The 22,110-nt window shown below is 41.0% G+C and overlaps 1 protein-coding gene across 2 annotated transcripts in view; it reads right to left on the bottom strand.

Annotated features, from left to right (window-relative positions):
• Positions 1-313: 313 nt before the first annotated feature.
• LOC140478762 (NAD kinase-like) overlaps positions 314-22,110 on the bottom strand; it is a 63,930-nt gene continuing 42,133 nt past the window's right edge. Inside the window, exons 8-12 of one of the 2 annotated variants that reach the window (XM_072572107.1) lie at positions 21,925-22,085; positions 18,499-18,598; positions 11,805-11,962; positions 7,289-7,371; positions 314-1,575 (exon numbers count right to left, since the gene is read on the bottom strand). In XM_072572107.1, coding sequence (XP_072428208.1) covers positions 1,416-1,575; positions 7,289-7,371; positions 11,805-11,962; positions 18,499-18,598; positions 21,925-22,085 — 662 coding nt within the window. In that variant the 3' untranslated portion in view covers positions 314-1,415. The remainder of the gene's footprint in view (positions 1,576-7,288; positions 7,372-11,804; positions 11,963-18,498; positions 18,599-21,924; positions 22,086-22,110) is intronic. The other variant, XM_072572108.1, reaches the window with a different exon arrangement.

Genomic DNA, 22,110 nt, shown 5'->3' with positions numbered 1-22,110 from the left:
ACAGAATTAATTTATCTTGGCAATAGACACACTGAAGCCTCTTGCTCTGGATTGCAGCTGTGAAAGTAATGACTGTGACTGAGTCCCTTTAAATACTAAAGAAAAATTATTGAAAATAGTTGTCAAATGTGTTCTGTATATTACTGGAAATGTAACTTGTCTGCAATAAGTTCAACATCTTTCCTCATTGTAATGTCATTTGTCCAATAAGAGTATAGTTATATTGTTTGATACTTAATTTTATTAATGATGTCAAAATAATTCTAATTGGAAATCACTTGTAAGTCATCCTTCAAATTTCATGCAGTCAATGTTTGAAAGAAAATACTGAACTTTTTAATCGCCATCAACATAAGTAATCCAGATTAGGTCTAATATGCATCAACTTTAAGATAAAAACAATGGTAGGGTTAAAATATACAAGTTCCCTGCTACTCTTATCCGCGTATTCTGAATAATATTACCTAATGCACCAGTTTGGCCCTAAGATCTGCAACTGAGATTGTTCACAATACAAATAGTGCTAGCCCAAACTCAGTTCAGGTGTACCCTCTTGAATCACAGTGGATGGAACAATGCATTAGAACCTGGTGTCATCCCATTCTAAACAGCAGTTAAAATGGGAGGTGCAACTGACAATGGCCTGGCTTGATGATGGTTGATACATTCAGAACTTGGTTCTTTGGATGTATTTTTTGTACAGTTATTCAGAGATAAAAGTAACTATCAATGCAAAGTGTATAAAATGTTTTTTCCTGCAATAGTAAACACATTTGTCCTTGCAGGTGTTAACATTTGACTTGAGGTTACCAACTTTCTCTCCACATTCTTGGCACTGACCTCTAAGGTATAGTTGAGGTTCAGCAGATAAATGAAAGCCTGCTCCCAGCAAGGAATTAAACTTATCTTCAATGCCTGACTTTTCCATAAGGCTTAATAAATAACAGGCAAAGTCAGAGCATGGGCTTATTTGCTCTTCTGTAATGAAGGTCAACCCCAGCTATGAAAACTGATCAAAGGAAATGAAGCTACTTCATTTTACACCTGATCTGCAGCAAATAAATTGCAATGACAGATTCTACTGTACAAGTTTGATTATTGATAATGGTTAATTAAGGCACCTTTAAAAAAAGCAACATGAATTCAAGCTCACATTGAAAAGAGCTGGTGCATCTTCATTACTCTTTCCTCAACTTTGACACAAAGCCCAAGATAATTATGCTATCAGGAATCTGCTGGGCAGAGGGAGGCAGGAAGATCGTACCCGTAGGAATGTAAATGTACACTACAATCGGATACAAAATACTGTCTTCCATTTAACAATACAAATAGAAGAGATATTCCAATAAGAACAAAGTATTATCAAGTTTTGCTAAGGTGGCAGGGTTTGGGGAAAGGGATGCATCCATTATGGACTAACATTCCGTATCTGAAGAATCAGTGATTTCTTCGAACCGTGACTGCTTTTTCCGCACATTCCAGTGAAGGCACTCTGCCAAACTCTCAAACCAGTCGTACACGAGGTCATGGCAACAGATCGATGGCACTGGATAGCATGATGTTGTTACTGTTATGCTTAAAAACAAAACAACTTGAAGTTATCCCACTATTCACTACAACAGTCTGGCATACCAAGTATATTAAGTTTAATTAAGTCAATCATCTTTTAAAATAGGCATTTTAAAGCTTTTCAGTTTTGGGTAGGAAAAGACAATAAGTACAGCTAATGGTTCTGCTGTTATAATTTATAACTCAACTGGACTCTTTAGATTCCAAGGAGAGTTGACTTCAAGTACCTAAAGTGACAGTAAACTCAGGAAGGTTGTGGCAAAAAAGACCATGTATCACTTTTCTTACAGATTAGTCAGCTCAAACCACAGGGCATAAAGCTGCAAGTTAGATTCTCAACATGTTTCAAATGAAAATGTAAAAACCAGGACCTGTCTGCCACCTCAAGTGAATGTAAGAGTTTAAGACACAATTCAGACAGCAGGATTATTATCCAACATACTTCTAGGTATTACTGAACGCAAGTTCCTGTTCTCATGGCAATGCACCTTCCTCAACAAAATGATTTATTCACTTTATGCACAGATTTGTTGATAGTCAATTAATTAAGAGTGATTATACTTGAAGTAATTCATTATTTCCTTTGCCTGGGAGCTATCTGCAGCCAACTTGCCCAACTCTGACCATCAGACATCTTTTTTAAAAAAACATGTTCATGGGATGTCAGCAAGTCTGGCTGGGCCAGCATTTATTGTCTATTGTTTAATGTCTAATTACCTCGGAAAATGTGGTGGTGAGCTGTTTTCTTGAACTGCCACAGTTCTTGCTATGCCAGTTGGGTCTTCCACAGTATTGTTAAAAAGAGAGTGTTCCAGGATTTGAGCCAGCAACAGTAAAGGTATTGTGATATAATTTGAAGTCTTAATGGTATGTGGCTTCAAGGGACATGGTGCTATGCATCTGTTGTCCAAGTCAAATTTCAGTGCTAACTGTTATTCCCAGCTTCTACAAAGTAAGCATTGGTGATCCCTAACCCTCTAGGAGTTCCCTTTGAATGAGGAAGTACCGAGGCTCTATATGGCAGATGTCCTGGTGATCGAATTGAAACCAGCAGTTAACATGTAACTGTTACAGAATCAATATACTATGGTACAAAGTGTCTGGGATCATACACATTGTGGAAATGATCCCCAATATTAGATCCAGGCTGCTGTGCAATTTTACCATAGATCTCAATGAAAAATCAAAATGCTTTCACAAAGCAGTACTATTCTCCAAAAAGAATTTGCTCACAGTTCAGTAAAAAATTTCCCCGGTCCTTCTCTAAACTTTCCTCATTTCACCTTGAACCTGTGCCTTCTTGTAGTTGACCTTTCCAACCTGGGAAAAAGCCTCTGACTATCCACCTGCGTGGATGCGTCTCAATTTTGTAGACCTCTATTAGGCCACCCTTCAGTCTTTTAGTGAAAAAGAGAGTTTATCCGATCTCTTCTCATACCTAAAGCCCTCCAGATCAGGCAGCATCCTGGTAACCCTCCACTTCATGCTCTCCAAAGCATCCATGCCCTTCTGATATTGCATGCAGTTCTGGTCACTACACTATTTCAAATGTGGCCTAACTAAAGTTTTTCTACAATTGTAACATGATTTGCCAACTTTTACATTTGATGCCAAGCCCAATAAAGACAAGTGTGCGGGATGCCTTCTTGACCACCTAATCCATCTACGTTGCCATTTTCAGAGATCTGTGGACCTGTACACAGCGGTCCCTCTATATTAATGCCCTTAAGGGTTCTGCCATCTATTGTCATTCTCACTTGAATTTGATCTTCCGAAATGCATTTCCTCACATTTGTCCATTAAACTCCATCTGATATTTTGTTGCCCAAAGCTGCAATTTATATCCTGCTGTATCCTTCGACACCGCCAATCTTGGTATCATCTGTGAACTTATGAATCAGACACACCTACATTTTCCTCCAGATCATTTTTTAAAATACATATAAACAATAAAAAGGTCCTAACAATGACCCCTGTGGAACAGCAGTAGTTGCTGATTTCTGTTACAAAGAGCACCTTCCATCACTATGACCAAGCTAGTTCTGTATCCATCTAGTCAGCACACCCTGGATCCCGTGACACTTTACCTTTTGTACCAGCCAGACATGAGATACCTTATCAAATGCCTTAAATTGCATGTCAACAACATCCACTGCTTTTCCCTCAATCATTCTTGTCACCACCTCAAAAAAACTCCAATCAAATTGGTGAGACATGACCTTCCCCACTCAAACCCATGCTGCCTATCATTAACAAATCCAATTACTTCCAAAATGAAAAAAATCCTGTCTCTCAGTATCTTAGCAGCTTCCCCACCACTAACATCAGGCTCACCAGCCTGTAATTACCTGGATTACCTCAGTTTCATTTCTAAAATAAAGAATCACTGGCCATTCTTCAGTCCTCTGAAGCCTTGCCAGAAGCCAAAAAAGGATGCAAGGATGTCTGTTAAGGCCCTGGCTATTTCCTCCCTTGGTCTCCCACTGTATTCTTGGATAGATCCATCTGGCCCGTGGGGACTGGTCTACCTTAATCCATTTCAAGACACCAAACATTTCCTCCTTTATTATGTTGACCTACCCAAGGGAGTATTCACACACCTTTCCCCAATCTCAATCCCTCGTGTCCCTCTCATTAGTGAAAATGAATGTACTCTGAGAATCTCACCTATTTCCTCTGGCTCCACACATCACCTTACTCTTATCATGGAATGGTTCCTACTCTTTCCCTAGCTACTATCTACTCTTAATAAATGTAGAAAATGCCTCTAGATTCTCCTTAACCTTGCTGGCCAAGTACATTTCACAGCTCTTTTTAGCCGTCCTAACTCCTACTTGCTCTATATTCTTAAAGGACTTTGGCTGCTTTTAGTTGCCTGGTCCTTCGGTACACTTCCTTTTTTGTTTTGATTAAGCTGATAATTTCCCATCATCCAAGGTTCTTGAAACCTGCCATTCCTGTTCTTCATTTCCACAGGCACATGACTATCCTGCACACAAATCAACTAGTCTTCAAAAGACACCCACGTCAGATGAGGATTTACTCTCAAACATTCACTCCCAATGCAAGACTTTTATCCAAAAGGTCCACTTTTGTCCTTATCCATAAATATCTGAAAAAATAGGAAGTTATGGTCACTATTCTCCCTCCCCCCCCCTAAACTATTCACATGCTATTTAAAAACCCTCTTGGACACCTAAAAATTTGCTCCCCATCCAAAGCCCCAACACTAAGTGAATCCCAATCAATATGGGGGAAGTTAAAATCATTCACCACAACAACCCTGTTATTTTCACATGTTTGCAGAACTACCTCCCACTGGCAGTTCAGACATCTGTAATACAAGCCCAGGATTGTGATTGCATCCTTCCTATTCTTGTTCTACCCACAATGCCTCATTGCAGATCCCTCCAGGATATCATCAACATAGCTATGATATGCTCTCTAACCAGTAATGCAGCTTTCTTCTGGCTCATCTAAAATATTGAAATCCTGGAACATTAGGCTCCCAATCCTGTCCTCCTTTCAACCTCATCAAGAACATTATTACTGTATGCATTAATCCAGCCTCTACATTCACCAGTTTTAATACTTTTGCATTGAAAAAAATGCAGTCTGAGCTTCCAGTTCCTGGGAGTGGTCATCAACAAGCTTTCTTGGACTCTTCATATGGACACACTGGTTACAAAGGCCCAACATCTCTTCTTCCTCAGGCAGCTGAGAAAATTTGGCATGACCGTGAATACCCTTGCCAACTTTTATAGGTACACCAGAGAGCATTCTGTCTGGATGTATCACTAGCTGGTACAGCAACTGTACCATTCAAGATCAGAGACAGTTACAGAGAGTGGTGAACTCGGCCCGGACAATCACAAAGGCCAACCTCCCAGCTACAGAATCCATCTACCAGGCCCGCTGTCAAGAAAAGGTCACCAGCATTCTCAAAGGTCCATCCCACCCTGTCAATGCTTTTCTACAACTTCTACCATTGGGAAGAAGGTACAGAACCTGAACACCCGCACCAGCTGGTTTCAAAACAGTTTCTATCCTACTGTTGTTAGAATACTGAATGGACTCAAACTCCTTAGCATTTGACTATACCTGTGTTTTTGTTTTTGCCACTGATTACCTATTTAGGTATCTATGCTACTTCAGAATGTGATCTGCCTGTATTGCTCACAAGACAAAGCTTTTCACAGTGCCTCCGTACACGTGACAATAAATTCAATTCAGTGCTGAGCTCAGCAGTCTCTCCCCAACTGCTCTTCTTTAAAGCTATACATGCATTAGTCTCAAGACTTAGACATGCTGCTCCAATCATCCACCTCCATCACCACCCCCTCCCCAGATTGCCTGCCACTAATTAAACCCTCCCATGAGCTTCTCCAGAAAGGCTGGAAAAGCCAGTGAAATTGAACATAGGGCCTTCCTACTATGAATGCTTTTGATGTTCACTGAACAACAAATTTACGTTTGCGGACCCTGTGGACGACGGATATTATTAAATTGGGAGGGGTGAGAAGAGATTTCAGATTTGCTTAACTGGAGGATTCAAGTTAAAAAGGATAGGCTGAATCAGCTAGGACTCTTTCGGTGGAGCGTAGGTGGTTGAGAGGTGACTGCCAGAGGAAGTGGTAGATGCAGGTAAAATTACTTTATTTAACAGGTACTTTATTTGGACAGGTACATGAATAGGAAAGGTTCAAAGGGATATATGCCAAAGGCAGGCAAGTGGGACTAGCTTAGTTTGGAAAACTTGGTCAGCATAGACAAGTTGGACCAAGGGGCTGTTTCTGTGTTGTGAGACTCTGACTAAACTACAAAATGTGCCTCATCGTATCAAGGGACTACATTTCCTTGAAAGCACAAACTAAATAAAGCGCAAAGAACAGTTTCTCTTTAGTTTACCAGAAAATTGTTACATCATGCAGCTGCACAGAAATACACATTTCAGGTCCTAAGAACTACTTCTAAAGTGAGCATCTGTGCTGTCACCCCTCAGTTATTGAGTATATAAACAGTAATAAAATGAGAAGTGCATATTGAGCAATGAGATGTTTAGGTAACGTGACCAGAAGTTATATGGTTAAACAGGCAGTTGCTCAGGTAGCTCTTACAGGAAGAGAGTATGTAAAACAATAGAAGCGATTCAGAAAGGAAGTTCAGATAATAACACGGAGGCAACCAAAGGCCCTGAATATTTGAACCGGAACAAATGGGAGATTTAACCCACAAGGTAAAATTCAGTGACACTGAAAGGTATAGACAGGCAGAGCCAATAAAGGAGTTGCAGAGCTGATGGAGTGAAGCTATGGCAGAGTTTATAAAACAGGCAACTTATTGAACTGGAGAATGGGGAACAATTGGAAGTAAGTGGGATTTGACAAAATGCAGTACCCCACTGTGTCAGATTTGCCCAGTTGAAGCCAATGCAAGTTTGATCTCTAAATTATGATTGAAGACCAAGATTAGTTGCATATGTCCTTGTTTCAACATAATTTTAAAAATGCTCTAGACCAAAGCAAACGCTGTAATCTTAAAGTGGGGGACGGAATATTAATTGGCCCACCATGTTAGTTAGTAAACAGGCCAGCAATTTGAAATTGCCATATCCCTTGTTCAAGTGATCTTGCCTACATGGTATATTCAATAACTACCAGTATAAAATAAACTTTTTGCAAGGAAGGGAGGAAGATGATAGCCATTGTGCTATACTTGCCTGTCAGTATGTTGAATTTCCTGTCTTCTCCTACCATCAAATGAGACCCATGCTGCATTCCTGGTATCAGGTGACAACATTATCTTCAGAAAGCAAACAAAGTGTAGATTGTAAACTTACAATTTTTCTCATCATCCTAGACAAGTTCACTTGCACTTTCTAGAAACTGACATTTTACATTTTTGGCTATTAAGATATTCGAACATCTTTTCTTAGAAAAGAATGTAATGGGTTACATGCAGGTAACTTGATAATAAGCATCAGACCAAAAAATAGAGTTGATTCCGCAATCATAGTTTTGAACCTACTGAAGGATGGAGCAGGCTCAAAAAAGATTAAATGGAATATTCCTGCTCAAGTCCTATATTCTTACATAACAAGTTCAGATTCACAAAAAAATCTGATGTTTGAGGACAAGGCAACTTTAGTGGATTTATATACTTTCTTCCCTACTCTCGCATGGCCAGAAGTAGCTGGAAAGTATGACTGTCCTACTGAGGCCTATTGTAGGGCCCAACCATCTATGAACAGCTTGGTCAGCACAAATCAAAGATCAAACTGGATATCATTCTCTACAGCACATCTACAAACTTGAGCTCATAATCCAGGCTGTCAGTCCACTTCATATTGAGGAATTCCTGTACAGCGTCATTCATAAAACATCTTAAACAGTAGCTCCTTCTTCACCAGAGGTGAACATTTATCCCTCAACCAATAACAAAACAGAATCATAAAGAAGTTGCTAGAAAAGCTCAACAGGTCTGGCAGTATCTGTGAAGAGAAATCAGAATTAATGTTTCAGGTCTGGGAACCCTTCCTCAGTTCTAGACATGGGGAAGAAAATAAATCAGATATAAATGGCATGTAAGAAAGGTATTATAACAATAATCATGGGAGACTTCATTATACAAACCAACCGGGAAAATCAGAAGCACATCTGAAGGAATTCCTGGACTGTCTACCAGATTTTTTTTTGGAGCAACTTGTAATACTGCCCACTGCAGAACAGGCAACTTTGGATTTGATGATGTGTACTGAGGCAGATTTGACTAGGGAACTTAACATGAAGAACCACTTAGAGGGCAGTGACCATAACATGATACAATTCAATCAATCAGTTTGAGGGGGAGAAGCTAGAATCAGATGTAACGGCATTACAAATTAATAAAGGTAATTACAAAGACAGTGTCATAGAGTTGCACTGCACAGAAACAGACCCTTTGGTCCAACTCGTCCATGCCAACCAGATATCCTAAAATTTATCTAGTCCAATTTGTCAGCATTTGACCCACATCTCTAAACCTTTTCTATACATATACCTATCCAGATGTCTTAAAATGTTGTAACTGTACCAGCGTCCACCAATTCCTCTGGCAGTCTATTCCATACAGTGTGAAAAAGTTGCCCCTTTGGTCTCTTTCAAATCATTCCCTTCTCACTTTAAACCAATGTTCTCTAGTTTTGGACTCCCCCACCCTGGGATAAAGAGACCTTGGTTATTCATCCTATCCATGCTCGTCATGATTTTATAAACCTTTATAAACCCCTCAGCCTCCAGTCCTCCAGGAAATATAGCCCCACCCTATTCATTATCTCCCTTGTAAATCATCTCCAAAGCAAGGAGACAAGAACTGAATGCAGTATTCCAACAGTGGCACATCCACAACATGACCTCCCAATTCCTATACTCCATGCACTGACCAATAAAGATAAGCATACCAAACGCCTTCATCATTATCTTGTTTACCTGCGACTCCATTTTCAAGGAACTATGAACCTGCAATCCAAGGTCTCTTTGGTCACCAGGACCTTACTGTTAAATGTATAAATTCTGCTCCCATTTGCCTTTCCAAGATGTAGCACCTCACATTTATCTAAATTAAAGTCCATCTGCCACTACTCGACCCATCTGATCAAGGTCTCATTGTACTTCAAGGTAACCTTCTTTGCTGTCCACTACACAACCATGGCAAAATGAAACAAATCAATATATCTTGTCAGGTGTGGCTGAGTTCAAAGTCCAAATTGTCCTGAGGTGGACTTAACATTACAGCAAAGAGGAGCTAGGAATGCTGACCAGTGGTATGCTAGAACAACATCACAAAAAACTATACATCTGGTTTTATGGCTGATTGTGGGAGTTTGCAGTGCACAAATTGCCTGCCATACCAAATACACTTCAATACTTCTTCACAAGACTTTCAATGAGCCCAAGATCATGAAAGATGCTGCATCTAGGATATGCACTCATTCATATCTATGCATTTAGAAAGTTCAGCAATTGGGAAACTTTTTTGTATGATTCCTCTGGTGATGCTACAGGATTAAAAAGTGAAAAGTGATGGTAACTTGACTGGGCAACTTCTGTTCAATGTCCTTACCAAGTCAATCTTAAGCTGGGATATGTTGCCCAACACCATGAATAGCCCTTGTTTTTCACTGAGCTATAACACAACACAACCTTTGATAGAAGTAGATGGAATTAAAACGCAGCAGTGGCAAGTAGGGGCCGGTGCTAATCAACAACTGCGCTGGCTTGTTTATCCTGAATGGAATTTCTCATTTAATTACTGTTGGGGAGGGCAAGTAATTCTTGAGGAACTGGTGCTAAAAGAAATGCAATTCAAAGGGTTGATGGTTGCAGAGCCAGGATGAATTTTAGGCCAAGTAGGATTCTCATTTAACAATGCTTTCTTTTCATTATCCTAATTTAAATGGTCACATAATTATTACTTCCAAGACATTTTTCTGCCTATGCAACTGCCCAATTTATTCACAGATAATTTTGTTGTATGAACTGATATTTAAGCTATTATGTCACTTTGTATTCAAAGAAATCTGAAAGAAAATCAACAAGCAGATGAGATGGGTTCAATTTTGTAATAGCCCTACTTTTATAAAGTGCAGAATAGGCATTATTAGAAAGCTGGGCTGAGGGAGGAATGCTGGAAAATGAGGCTAGAGAAGTAGTAATGGGGAACAAAAAAAAAGGCAGAGGTACTGAATAGGTACTTTGCATCGGTTTTCACTGTAGAAGTCACCAGCAACATAACAGAGAGCGGAGGTAAGTGTGATGGCCATCACATGGAGAAGGTGCTGGGGAAGGTTAAAGTCTGAAGGTGGGTAAATCACCCAGACCAAATGAACGACTTCCCAGAATTCTGAAGGAGATAGCTGATGATACTGTAGAGGCATTGGTGATCTTTTAGAAAGCACTGGAATCAGGGTAGGTCCCAGAGGACTGGAACATGGCTAACACAGCGATTTAAGGAGGGAGAGAAGCAGGAAATTGGAAAATATAGGGCAGTTAACCTGACCTTGGTAATCGGTAAGATTTGAGAGTCATTATTGAGAAGAAGAACTGCAGAGTATTTAAGTGCATGGTAAAATAGGGCTGAGGGGAGGTGATGACTGACGAATGTGTCAGAATTGCAATGGCCTACATCTCCTTGGTTTTTGGGAGGAGAAATCCAAAGGTTCACACATCTCAAGTTCTACACCTCCAAATGACTATTCACAAATTTCCAAATAGAGAAATTGCTCTTCTTGATCCAAAATGGCTAACTGTTTATCCAAGATCGTCCATGGAAGCAGCATCTTAGCATTAACACACCCAAGTCCTGATGTAGGTCTGCTCACTGAGCTGAAAGGTTCATTTTCAGATGTTTTGTCACCATACTAGGTAACATCTTCAGTGAGCCTCCAGACGAAGCACTGCTGATGGTTCCTGCTTTCTATTTGTTTGGGTTGGTGATGTAATTTCCTGTTCTTTTTCTCAGGGGGTGGTAAATGGGGTCAAAGTAATGGGTTTGTTGATAGAGTTCCAGTTGGACTGCCACGTTTCTATGAATTCTCATATATGTCTTTGTTTGGCTTGTCCTAGGATGGATATGTTGTCCCAGTCGAAGTGATGCCCTTCCTTGTCTGTATGTAAGAATACTAGTGACAGCGGGTCATGTCGTTTTGTGGCCAGTTGATGCTCATGTATCCTGGTGGCTAGTTTTCTACCCGTTTGTCCAATGTAGTGTTTGTGACAGTTCTTGCACAGTATTTGATTACCACCATTTTCTCAGGGGGTGGTAAAAGAACAGGAAATGCCATCGCCAACCTTCAGAAACTCAAACATATAACAAAGCAGGCTACATCACCAGTGCTTCATCCAGAGGCTCACTGAAGATGTTACCTCATATGGTGACAAAATGTCTAAAAACTAACCTGCCAGCTCAGCGAGCACACCTACATCCAAAACCTCAACCTGAGCTACAAGTCTTCTCAAAACTCGCTAACACCCAAGTCCACCAAATGTTTTATGCATTTCAATTAGATCAGCATTAATTCTTTTCAACTCAAGAAATATTGGCCCATTTTATTCAATATCTCATGAAACAGTCCTCTCATTCCTTGAATTAATCTTGTTAAATAAAAGTTAATTTAGAAGACGTTGCTTTAGACTGACTGCAATATCCTCAAACTCTGTCCCTGACCATGCATGTAGATCATGTTTACACAGGTTTACCTTTAGCTCCATTCCTGCTGGTACTACAATAGGCCGGAATGAGAGCGAGTGAGGACAGATCGGTGTGATCATGATAGCTGGTACATTTGGGTGCATCATTGAAGCTCCTGCTGCTGCAGCATACGCGGTACTACCAGTTGGGGTGGACACGATGACACCTAAGAAATAAGTCAAGTAACTATTCAATAAATATGGTGTATCCACACAAGACATCAACACCATTCACATTCAGAAAACCATAGAAATCATACAACCTCTCAACCCAGAGAGAGAGTGGCACCACAGGGTGTAGATGAAGCAAGCAGCACAGACAAATCACATTTAAGGGGAAAATGGGTTAAGTGCAGAAGGAAGAAAAATGTAGGGAATATATAAAGACACATGGGAGATGGCGCATTTAGAAGATAAACATCGGCACCGATCAACTAGACTAAACTGCCAATCCATAAGGCACAGAAGCAGAATTAAGCCAATCAGGCTAAAGGGTCTGCTCTCCATTCAATCTTTGCTGATGTATTTATCAACCCCATGCTCCTGCCTTCTCCTCAAACTCTTGATCCATTTACCAATAAGTTAAAAGCAGGGATGACGTCCTAAAAGCTAAATATAGAGAATATAGGAAGAAAGTAGAAATGTCAGACTTCAAAAGTTATCACAGAATTACTACCATGCCATGAACTAGTCAGAGTAAAAACAACAGGATATATAGGGTGGGCACAAGGCTGAAAAAGGTGTGAAGTGGAGAGAGTGTCAGATTCATGGGACAGTACAAAGTGGACAGGTTACACCTGGGCAGAACGGGGAAGGATGTCCTTCGGGTGGTTTTGGTGGGGCAGGCAGCATGGTGATGGCAGTAGTACTCGGTAGAGGGTTCAGGACGGTTTAAACTTGTGTGGCAGTGGGATGGGAACCAGAGGAGTAGGGCTGTATATGCAGAAATTGAGCAAAAGGTAGAAACCAAGGCAAACATGACGAAGAACAAGAACAGGCAGGTAAATGCTGCTGAAAAAAAAAGAAAGAGGGGAGGCAAGTGGTCTGAAATGCAGGTGTTTCAATACAAGAAGTCTAATCAACAAGGTAGATGAACTTAGTTCCAAGTACTAATCAAAGCTCTCTGACATTATTGCAATTAAGGAGTTGGCTGAAGGAGGGACAGGACTGACAGCAGAATGTCTCAGGGTTTAGATGTTTTAGGTGTGGTAGAAGGGGATCTAAAAGGGATGGGGGAAGTTGCATTATGGTAAAGGAGGATCTTAAGCTGTCTGAGGGAGATACATCACAGGATAGTGCAGCAAGGCATTATGGATAGAAGTCAGGAATAGGAAAGGTGAAATCAATGCTGGGAGTATACAACAGGCAGCAGGAGATAGTTGAGAATACGTCGGCAGATTAAGTAAAGATGTAAACATGTCAGGGTTGCAGTGCGTGATTTTAACTTCCCCTTTCTTGACTGGGGCTCACTACCTGCTAGGGGCTTGGATGGGGCATAATCTCTAAGGACCATTCAGGAGGGTTCCTTGACAGTATAATGTAAACAATCCAACCAGGGAAGGGGTTACACAGATCCTGGTTTTAAGAAATGAGCCCGGCCAGGTGAGAGAACTTTCAGTGGAGGAGCATTTTAGAAATAGTGACAATAATAAGGCATGTTTTGCAATACTGACTGATAGGGATAACAGCATTCCTTGGATGGAAGTGTTAAATTGGGGAAGGAGAACTACAACAGTGGCTCAGTGGTAAGCACTGCTGCCTCAAAGCGCTAGGGACCCAGGTTCGATTCCTGCCATGGGTGACTTTGTGTGGAGTTTGCACATTCTCCCCATGTCTGCGTGGGGGCCCCCCCAGATGCTCTGGTTTCATCCCACAGTCCAAAGATGTGCAGGTCAGATGAATTAGCCATTTTAAACTGCCCATAGTGTTAGGTGCTTTAGTCAGAGGGAAAGGGGTCTGGGTGGGTTTCTCTTTGGAGGGTCGGTGTGGAGACAGTGGGATTCTGTCTCCTCCATCGCCAGACCATGGCAACACGACGCCTGGAGGAAGACCACCTCATCTTCCACCTAGGAACCCTCCAACCACAAGGGATGAATGCAGATTTCTCCAGCTTTCTCATTTCCACCACCACCCCCCCCCTCACCACTTTTCTCAGTCCCAACCCTCAGACCCAGCACCGCCTTCTTGATCTGCAATCTTCTTCCCAATCTATCCTTAACCTTCTTCCACCTATCGTATTCCCAACATCCCTCCTCCCTACCTTTTATTTTAGCCTGCTTGGCACACCCTCATTCCTGAAGGGCGTATGCCCAAAACGTCGATTCTCCTGTTCCTTTGATGCTGCCTGACCTGCTGCGCTTTTCTAGCAACACATTTTTAAGCTCTCATCTCCAGCATCTGCAGTCCTAACTTTCTCCTTCCATGAGATCTAACCTTGCTAACCAGTCTCCCATGGGGAACCCTGTCAAATGCCTTACTGAGGTCCATATAGATCACATCCACTGCTCTGCCCTCATCAAACCTCTTACTTCAAAAAACTCAATCAAGTTCATAAGACACAACTTCCCATGCACAAAGCCATGTTGACTATCCCTAATCAGACTTGCCTTTCCAAATACGCTTACATCCTGTCCCTCAGGATTCCCTCGAACAACTTGTCCACCATAGATGTCAGGTTCACAGTTCTATAGTTCCCTGGCTTGTCCTTACCACCTTTCTTAAATAGTAGTACCACATTAGCCAACCTCCAGTCTTCCGATAACTCACTTGTGACTATCGATGATACAAATATCTCAGCGAGGGGTCCACCAATTGCTTCCCAGAGTTCAATAGTACACCTGATCAGGTCCTGGGGATTTATCCACATTTATGCATTTCAAGACAGTGTGGGTTTCTTTCTCTTCCTCTCCTGCATTGACATCATGTGATTCCTTTGTCTGTTCCTTTCCCTTTTAAAAGTGCCATTGTTTTGACTTTTGTTTCCTCCAAAAGTTCCAAAGAAAAACGCAACAGCATATAAAATAATAATTGTTGCTCCTGGAATTCGAGGAAATCACCTCCAACACCCAAAATACCTTAATAAAAAAGGAGCAGCCTGATACAGCCAAAAATATTTCCCGTCCTCCAGCTTGGTGGAAACATCATCTCCATGCCCACTGTATCTAGGCCTCTCAGTATCCTGCAAGTTTCAATTAGATTCTGCTCGTCTTTCAAAACTCCATACACTACGGACTAAGAATCCTCAGCTGTTCCTTTCGTGACAAGCCCTTCATCCCCATGATCATTCTTATAAATCTCTCCTGGGCCCCATCCAATGGCAACACGTCTTTCCTTTGATACACAGAACACTACAGTGCAGTACAGGCCATTTAGCCCTCTATGTTGCACCAACCTGTGAAACCAATCTGAAGCCCATCTAACATACATTATTCCATTCTCATCCATATGCCTATCCAATGAACATTTAAACGCACTTAAAGTTGGCAAGTCTACTACTGTTGCAGACAGGGCATTCCACGCCCTCAACTCGGAGTAAAGAAACTACCTCCGACCTGTCCTATATCTATCGCCTCTCAATTTAAAGTTATGCCCTCTCGTGCTAGCCATCACCATCCGAGGAAAAGGGCTCTCACTGTCTACCCTATCTAATAGGGGCCAAAACAGCGCACGACATTCCAAATGCAGTCTAACCAGTGTCTTATACAGTGTCAGCAATATATTTCTGTTCTTGTATTCTAGCCCTCTTGAAATTAATTCCAACATTGCATTTGCCTTCCTAATAGCCAAATAAACCTTAAGAGAATCCTGAACTAGGATGCCCAAGTCGCTTTGTGCTTCAGATTTCCAAAGCCTTTCCCCCATTTAGAAAAGTCTATGCATCTATGCTCCTACCAAAAGTGTATAAACTCTCACTTTGCCTCATTGTATTTTATCTGCCACCTACTGGCCCACCCATCTTTGTGTCACGAACAGACTTAGTTACAATGCCCTCAGTTCCTCATCCAGATTGTTAATGTATAAAGCAAATAGTTGTGGTCCTGACATTGACCCCTGTGGAATTCAGGTTCAACACCTTTTCCTTAAAAAATTGCCACACCACTCATCTCTGCCCTCCGACTCTCCTGAAATTCCACTATGTGGTTAGCGTCTTCCACTGTAGAAACTAATGCAAAGTACTATTCAGTTCCTCCATTTCTTCACTCCCTGCTGCTGCTACTACTACTTCAGCAATCCTTGCCCACCTTATCTTTCGGATATCCAAAACAATTCTTGCAATCTTCTATGTTACTAGGTAGCTTACTCTCATTTCATCTTCGTCCCACTTATTACATTTTTAGTTATTCTCTACTAGTTTTTAAAGACTTCTCAATCCTATAACTACTCACTAATCTTCACTATATTGTGGGCAGCTTCTTCTCTTTTATGCTATCCCTTACTTCCCTCGTCAACCATGGTTGCCCCATCCTGCCCTTGAAATGTTTCGTTTTCCTTGGGATGAACTTCTACTGTGACTCCTGAATTACCCTATTACACATGCAATTGCTGCACTGCCATCATCCCTGCTAGGCTCCTCTTCTAATTAACACTGGCCACCACTCCCTCATGTATTTACTCAACTGTAATATCATTACATCTGATTAAATCTTCTTTCTCTCTCAAACTGCAGGGTGATTTTCTCATATTATGGTCAATGTCCCTTCAGGGTTCACCTTAAGCTCCCTAATCAAGTCTGCCTCATTACACATCACTAAATCCAGAAGTGCCTGTTCTCCAGCACGCTCTACCACAAGCTGCTCCAAAGAAACATCTGGTCAACATTCCACAAGTTCCTTTTCTGGAGATCAACTACCAACCTGATGATTTTCCCTGTCCACCTGCATACTGATGTCACCATGATTATCGTCGTAGTGCCCTTCTGACATGTCCTTTCTATCTTCGGATTAATTTTCTTTCCCACATCATGACTACTGATAATCCTGACAATCGAAGCAATTCTGAGTGTGTGTATATTAGAGGGGAATGGTCGGACTATGGACATAAATTTAGAATGTTATTTCTATTTTGAGAAAAGCACTGTCAACTGAAACTAACTGAACAGGGCATGAGTTAATTACCTGCAGTCTGCCAGGTAAGCTCAGGGAGAATGATATTTTTAGTTACTGTGGTCACGTTTTAGGTAGACTGGTATAAAACGGATTCATCCATTGTCTCTCTTCTGGAACCAGATCTTGTGGCTTTAAGTGCTAGAGATATTTTTATGTTGTTATCATTTATATTTATTTGTGGGATGAGAGTGTTACTAGCATCTAAAACAGCCCTTGAAAAGATGATAACAAGTTATCTTCTTGAAACATAGTCCAGTTAGGGGGATAGTCATAATCCAGAACTCCAGATTCATATTTTCATAGAGTCATAGAATCACTACAGTGTGGAAGGCAGCCATTTGACCCAGAGTCCACACCGACCCTCCGACAAGCATCCCATCCAGCCCCTGGGCCTACCCAATCCCTGTAGCCCTGCTTTTCCCCATGGCTAATCAATCTAACTTGCACATCCCTGGACACTATGGGCTGTGTAGCATGGCCAATCTACCTAACCTGCATTTCTTTAAATGTTTTTGATAAATGGGGCTGGAATCTCATCATTACATGGTGAAATTTGCATCGAATAAAACAAATCTAATGGCCAATTAACCAGTGTAAATTATCAAAAGAAAACCCTTTTGGTTCATTAATGCCAAGTAAATCCATTATCCTTACTGGTCTGGCCTACATGCAACTCCAAACCCTCAGCAATGTGACTGACTCTCTGGGGCATTAGGGTAAGGGAATAAATGCTGACCTAGCCTACAATGCCTATATCGCATGAACGAATAGAAACATGTTATTGCACTGTTACAAGGATAGTGCAGTAAATTAATCCACAAGTGAAGGAGCAGCGATAGTTCTAATTCAGGACTGTGCATGATTTAGGGGTTGGGGAGGTAAAGTGCAAGTTGTAGGGCTCTCACATCTCCAGCCCTTGTTCTTCTGGATGGAAAAGAACATAGGTTTGGAAATTGCTACTGAGGCATCCTTGGCTTGATGCTGTGTATCTTGTGGATTATGCACACTGCACACAACATGCACCAGCAGGGGAAATGAAAAATGCTTAAGGTGGTTGATGGGCTGCTTTATCCTGGATGGTGTCAAGCTTCTTGAGTTGTTGGAGCTGTAATAATACAGGTAATTGGAGAGTATTTTGTCACATTTCTGACTTGTGCCTTGTTGAGGCTGGACAAGGTTGACAGTCAGAAACTAGGTTAATCCCAACCACTGACCTGCTCTCATAGTATTGTGGTTAGCCCAGTTCAATGGTAACCTGCAAGATGGTGTCAGTAAAAGATGAAGGTCATGGGGGAGAATTTTAAATGCTCTCTTGTTGGGTATGGTACTTGTCAACTGGCATTTGAGAGATTTGAACATAAAACTTACCAATTATCAGCCCAAATCTTGAATTTTGTTCAGTTTTTGCAGCATCCATGGACAGATTATTTAAGATAATATTGTGAGATATCTAACCCATACAATCACCAAGCAGAGAAAGGGCGATAGAGGCAACGGGTACAGAAAAAGTAACCTCAAAAATACTAGTTCACCGTCTATTTCTAAAAACTTATAACCAGCAAATGAATAAGTTACAAAAACTATAGTGTTCATCTTACCATCTCCCTGCACAGATGTAATGAGTCTCCCATCCAGATACAAATCCACATTTGAAAGATAGGAGGATGGGCCGCGATCCACCACCACTTCATTCAGCACCTGTAATATCCATTTGGAAGAATCAATTTCCAGGGGAATGTCATATGATGCATTTAGACTAGAGGAAATTCAATCACATGAAACAAAATCCCAATGCCCCCAAACAAAAATAATTCACATCAAATTACTAGTGTCACTTCTACGGAAATCTAAGTGGACAACAGAGGGTACAAGGGTAGATCAGAAGTGGGAGATTCTGCAGCAAGTGACCCTGCTGACTATTATTCCCACCAATTATGAGGCACTAGTGAAAAATAAATGGAATACACTCCATTTACCCAGATGAGTGTGGCTCCAGTAATAGTCAAGAAGCTCAGGACCATTCAGGGTAAAGCAGACAGCTTCAATCAGCACCCCACCACTGTCACCTTAAACATTCACTCCCTCCACTACTGGTGCAGAATGGCACCCATGTCCATTATTTACAAGATGCATTGCAGCAAACTGCCAAGCCTCTTTCCATAGCACATTTCCAAACAGGTGACCTCTACCACCTAAGGAACATGAGCAGCAGATAATACTATCACCAGCGAATTCCTCTCCAAATCACACATCCCCTGACTTGGAACTCTATTGCCAGTCCTTCAGTGTCATTGGGTGAAAACAATGGAACTCTTTCGTGAGCAGAACTGCGGAATTCCCACCACCATATGGACCACAACACTAAGATGCCAGCTCACCACCCTTCTCAAGAACAATCAGGGACGGCCATAAAAGCTTACATCCAAAGAATTAGTACAGGATTACAATATAGTACAGGTAGAAGATCCTTTATCCGAAATGCTCGGGACCAGCTGTTTTTCAGAATTCAGAATTTTTCTATTTTCAGAATAGTGACAGTTTCATGGTGAAATTTTTAAAAATCTTATCGGAGGAGCAGACATCAGAGTAAAAACGTGCTTTGCCATGCCCCCCCACGTCACATCTGAGTGACGTGCATGGAGTGGGTGTTGACTTTGGGGGGGGGGGGGGGGCACGGGTTCACAGAAATCCCAGGCCTGTTGGTGCTTGGCCATGCTCCCTCACGTCACAGAGTGGGGCGCATTGAGTGGGTGTTGACTTGGGTTAACTGTTTGCTTGCCAAACAACCTGGTTAAATGAGAAAAAAAACTTCCAAATTTCGGAGCTTTTCAGTTTTTGGATATTCGGATAAAGGATCTTCTACCTCTATACCCATATATAAAAATATACACCTCAAATACAAGTGCGCTTCCAATCATAGCATTATGTTTTCCTCTATTGCACATGTTGCTTCAGAAGGCAAAATTATTATTTCAATAGTGCCTTAATTATTTTCAGTTTTGAAAGAACAGCCCAAACCTATTGGCACTGAAATAAGATTAAGGAAAAGTAAATAAAGATCTGAGACAGTCAAAAGGGAATACAGCATAAAGCTACCACGATGGAACTTTTACAAGACATATGGCTAGGTCACAGTTGTACACAATTCTGGGCAAATATCAGGTGAATGCTGAGGTAAGTGATCTTGTCCAAGGCAACCATTCATATGCTTCAGTTGGTGTGTACTACTGATTTTAGACAGAATAGCAGTCGGTGTCCTCACTCTTATTCATTATCTAACAGCTCCTACAGGAAAGTAGGAGTGCACAATAATGGGAACGGAAGATCTGCCAGCAGAAATTACAATCATTTTCCAATTTGTAAAGCTCAGTGACAAACCAATAAATAAATGTTGGATGTTATGAACATAGCTGAAAATGTGTTGCTGGAAAAGCACAGCAGGTCAGGCAGCATCCAAGGAACAGGAGAAATCGACGTTTTGCGCGTGAGCCCTCCTTCAGGAAATTTCCAGCAACCCATCTTCAGCTCGGATCGCCAGCATCTGCAGTCCTCACTTTCTCCTGTTCTGAACATATTACTTTCTCTGTACACAGTTCCATTTTAATATCTGGACAAATTGCAGGAAGGAGCAGAGGAACTTAGGGGCACAGAAGTGCTATGAAAAGTTGACAGATGTGTTAAAGAGGAAAAATGCAATTTCAAATGGTTTTAAAAACATACAATTGGAGTATAAAAACAAAACTGGAAAATCTATACAATCATTGATGTATAGAGAAAACTGGGTCATATACTAGGAGACTTATTGAGTGGGGATGACAGTACTGAAGAGATTCACAGTTCAAAATGACTGTTCCAAGGATCAACTGAAAGGATCTGCTTTCGTCAAGTAGATAGACATGCAATGGGCTGGCTTCACTAGCTGCTTCTGGTTGGCACTGTTGTAATGCACACACAGTTCTATAAGTGTAAAGAGCCTGACATAACAATATGCTAAAAAGACATTATCCTCCAGTCATATTATTAGGTTATTAACACATTCAAATAGAGACACTGAAAAATAGTCAGAAGCTCTCCAACTCCACCTAGTGGCTACAATTTACACTGCCTCAATCAGTGCTACACTTATCCTGGAAATTTGCTCCCATCTTTCATCTGTGCATGTGGACTCCCACAAAGATTGAGCAACACAATAAGTGACACATATTATCATTCCTTATGTAATGAGATGGTGATGCTTTTGTGCTGTATAAACGCAGGCCATAGTTCATCACCTAAATGGGAAAAGTGAGGTGTTGGTGGCATAGTGGTAATATCATTGAACTAGTAATCCAAAGCCACATATAAATGATCTGGGAACACAGGTTGCAATCTCACCACAGCAGAAGGTGAATGTTGAATTCAATTTTTAAAAGTCTGGAACTTTTTAAAACAAAAAGTGAGCCTAATGGTGACTATGTGAACCAGAATAACTCACTTTGCACTCAGATAAACCCATCTGGTTTGTTAATTCCTTTAGAAAAGGATATCTTTCATTCATACCTGATCTGGCTTACATGTGACTCCAAACCACAGCAACGTAGTTGACTCTACTGAAAGTGATATCGGCACCAAAAGATAAAAAGCAGATCAAAGATGCTGCATAATTTTGTTAGTATTAATGCAATACCATTTTCATTTCCAACTATTCAATTTCCAATCGAAGCATCCTTTTCTCTTTGCAACGATTACCCTCTGGACAGGACTTCCAACTTATCAAACATAATTTTTTCATTTGCTTTTAACCTTAAAAAATATTTATGACACCCTAGTGTATGAGTAGCAATCAGGAATTTTTAAAAACTGCTTTCTTCAAAGAATGGTGAAAATTTGAAACTTGCTACCAAAGAGAGTACACATTGCAATATCTTACAACATTTATTTTCTAATTTTCCCCTCAAATTTGCTGCTTCAGCCTCATTTTCCCCTCCTACATTCCATTAAGGGTAGGAGTTCGCACAAGAATTTATGGTCTTGTCTACACATACATGTAGTACTTGCATGAAGACTTTTCCTGCCTCGTTGTCAATATGACTCTGTGGGGCCAGTCCGTTATCCTGCACTTGGTATTGCCTCTCCACTTCTGCTGTTTTTAATTCCTTAACCACCTTCACCTTCAGGCGACTCCTCAGAATTATCCTGGCATCTCCTGATCAAAGACAAGGTTCCAAAAT

Source organism: Chiloscyllium punctatum, chromosome 6, assembly GCF_047496795.1.
Source record: "Chiloscyllium punctatum isolate Juve2018m chromosome 6, sChiPun1.3, whole genome shotgun sequence".
Lineage (NCBI taxonomy): Eukaryota > Metazoa > Chordata > Chondrichthyes > Orectolobiformes > Hemiscylliidae > Chiloscyllium > Chiloscyllium punctatum.
Note: the sequence above shows the minus strand (reverse complement) of the source record. Positions and strands in the feature narration are given on the sequence as shown.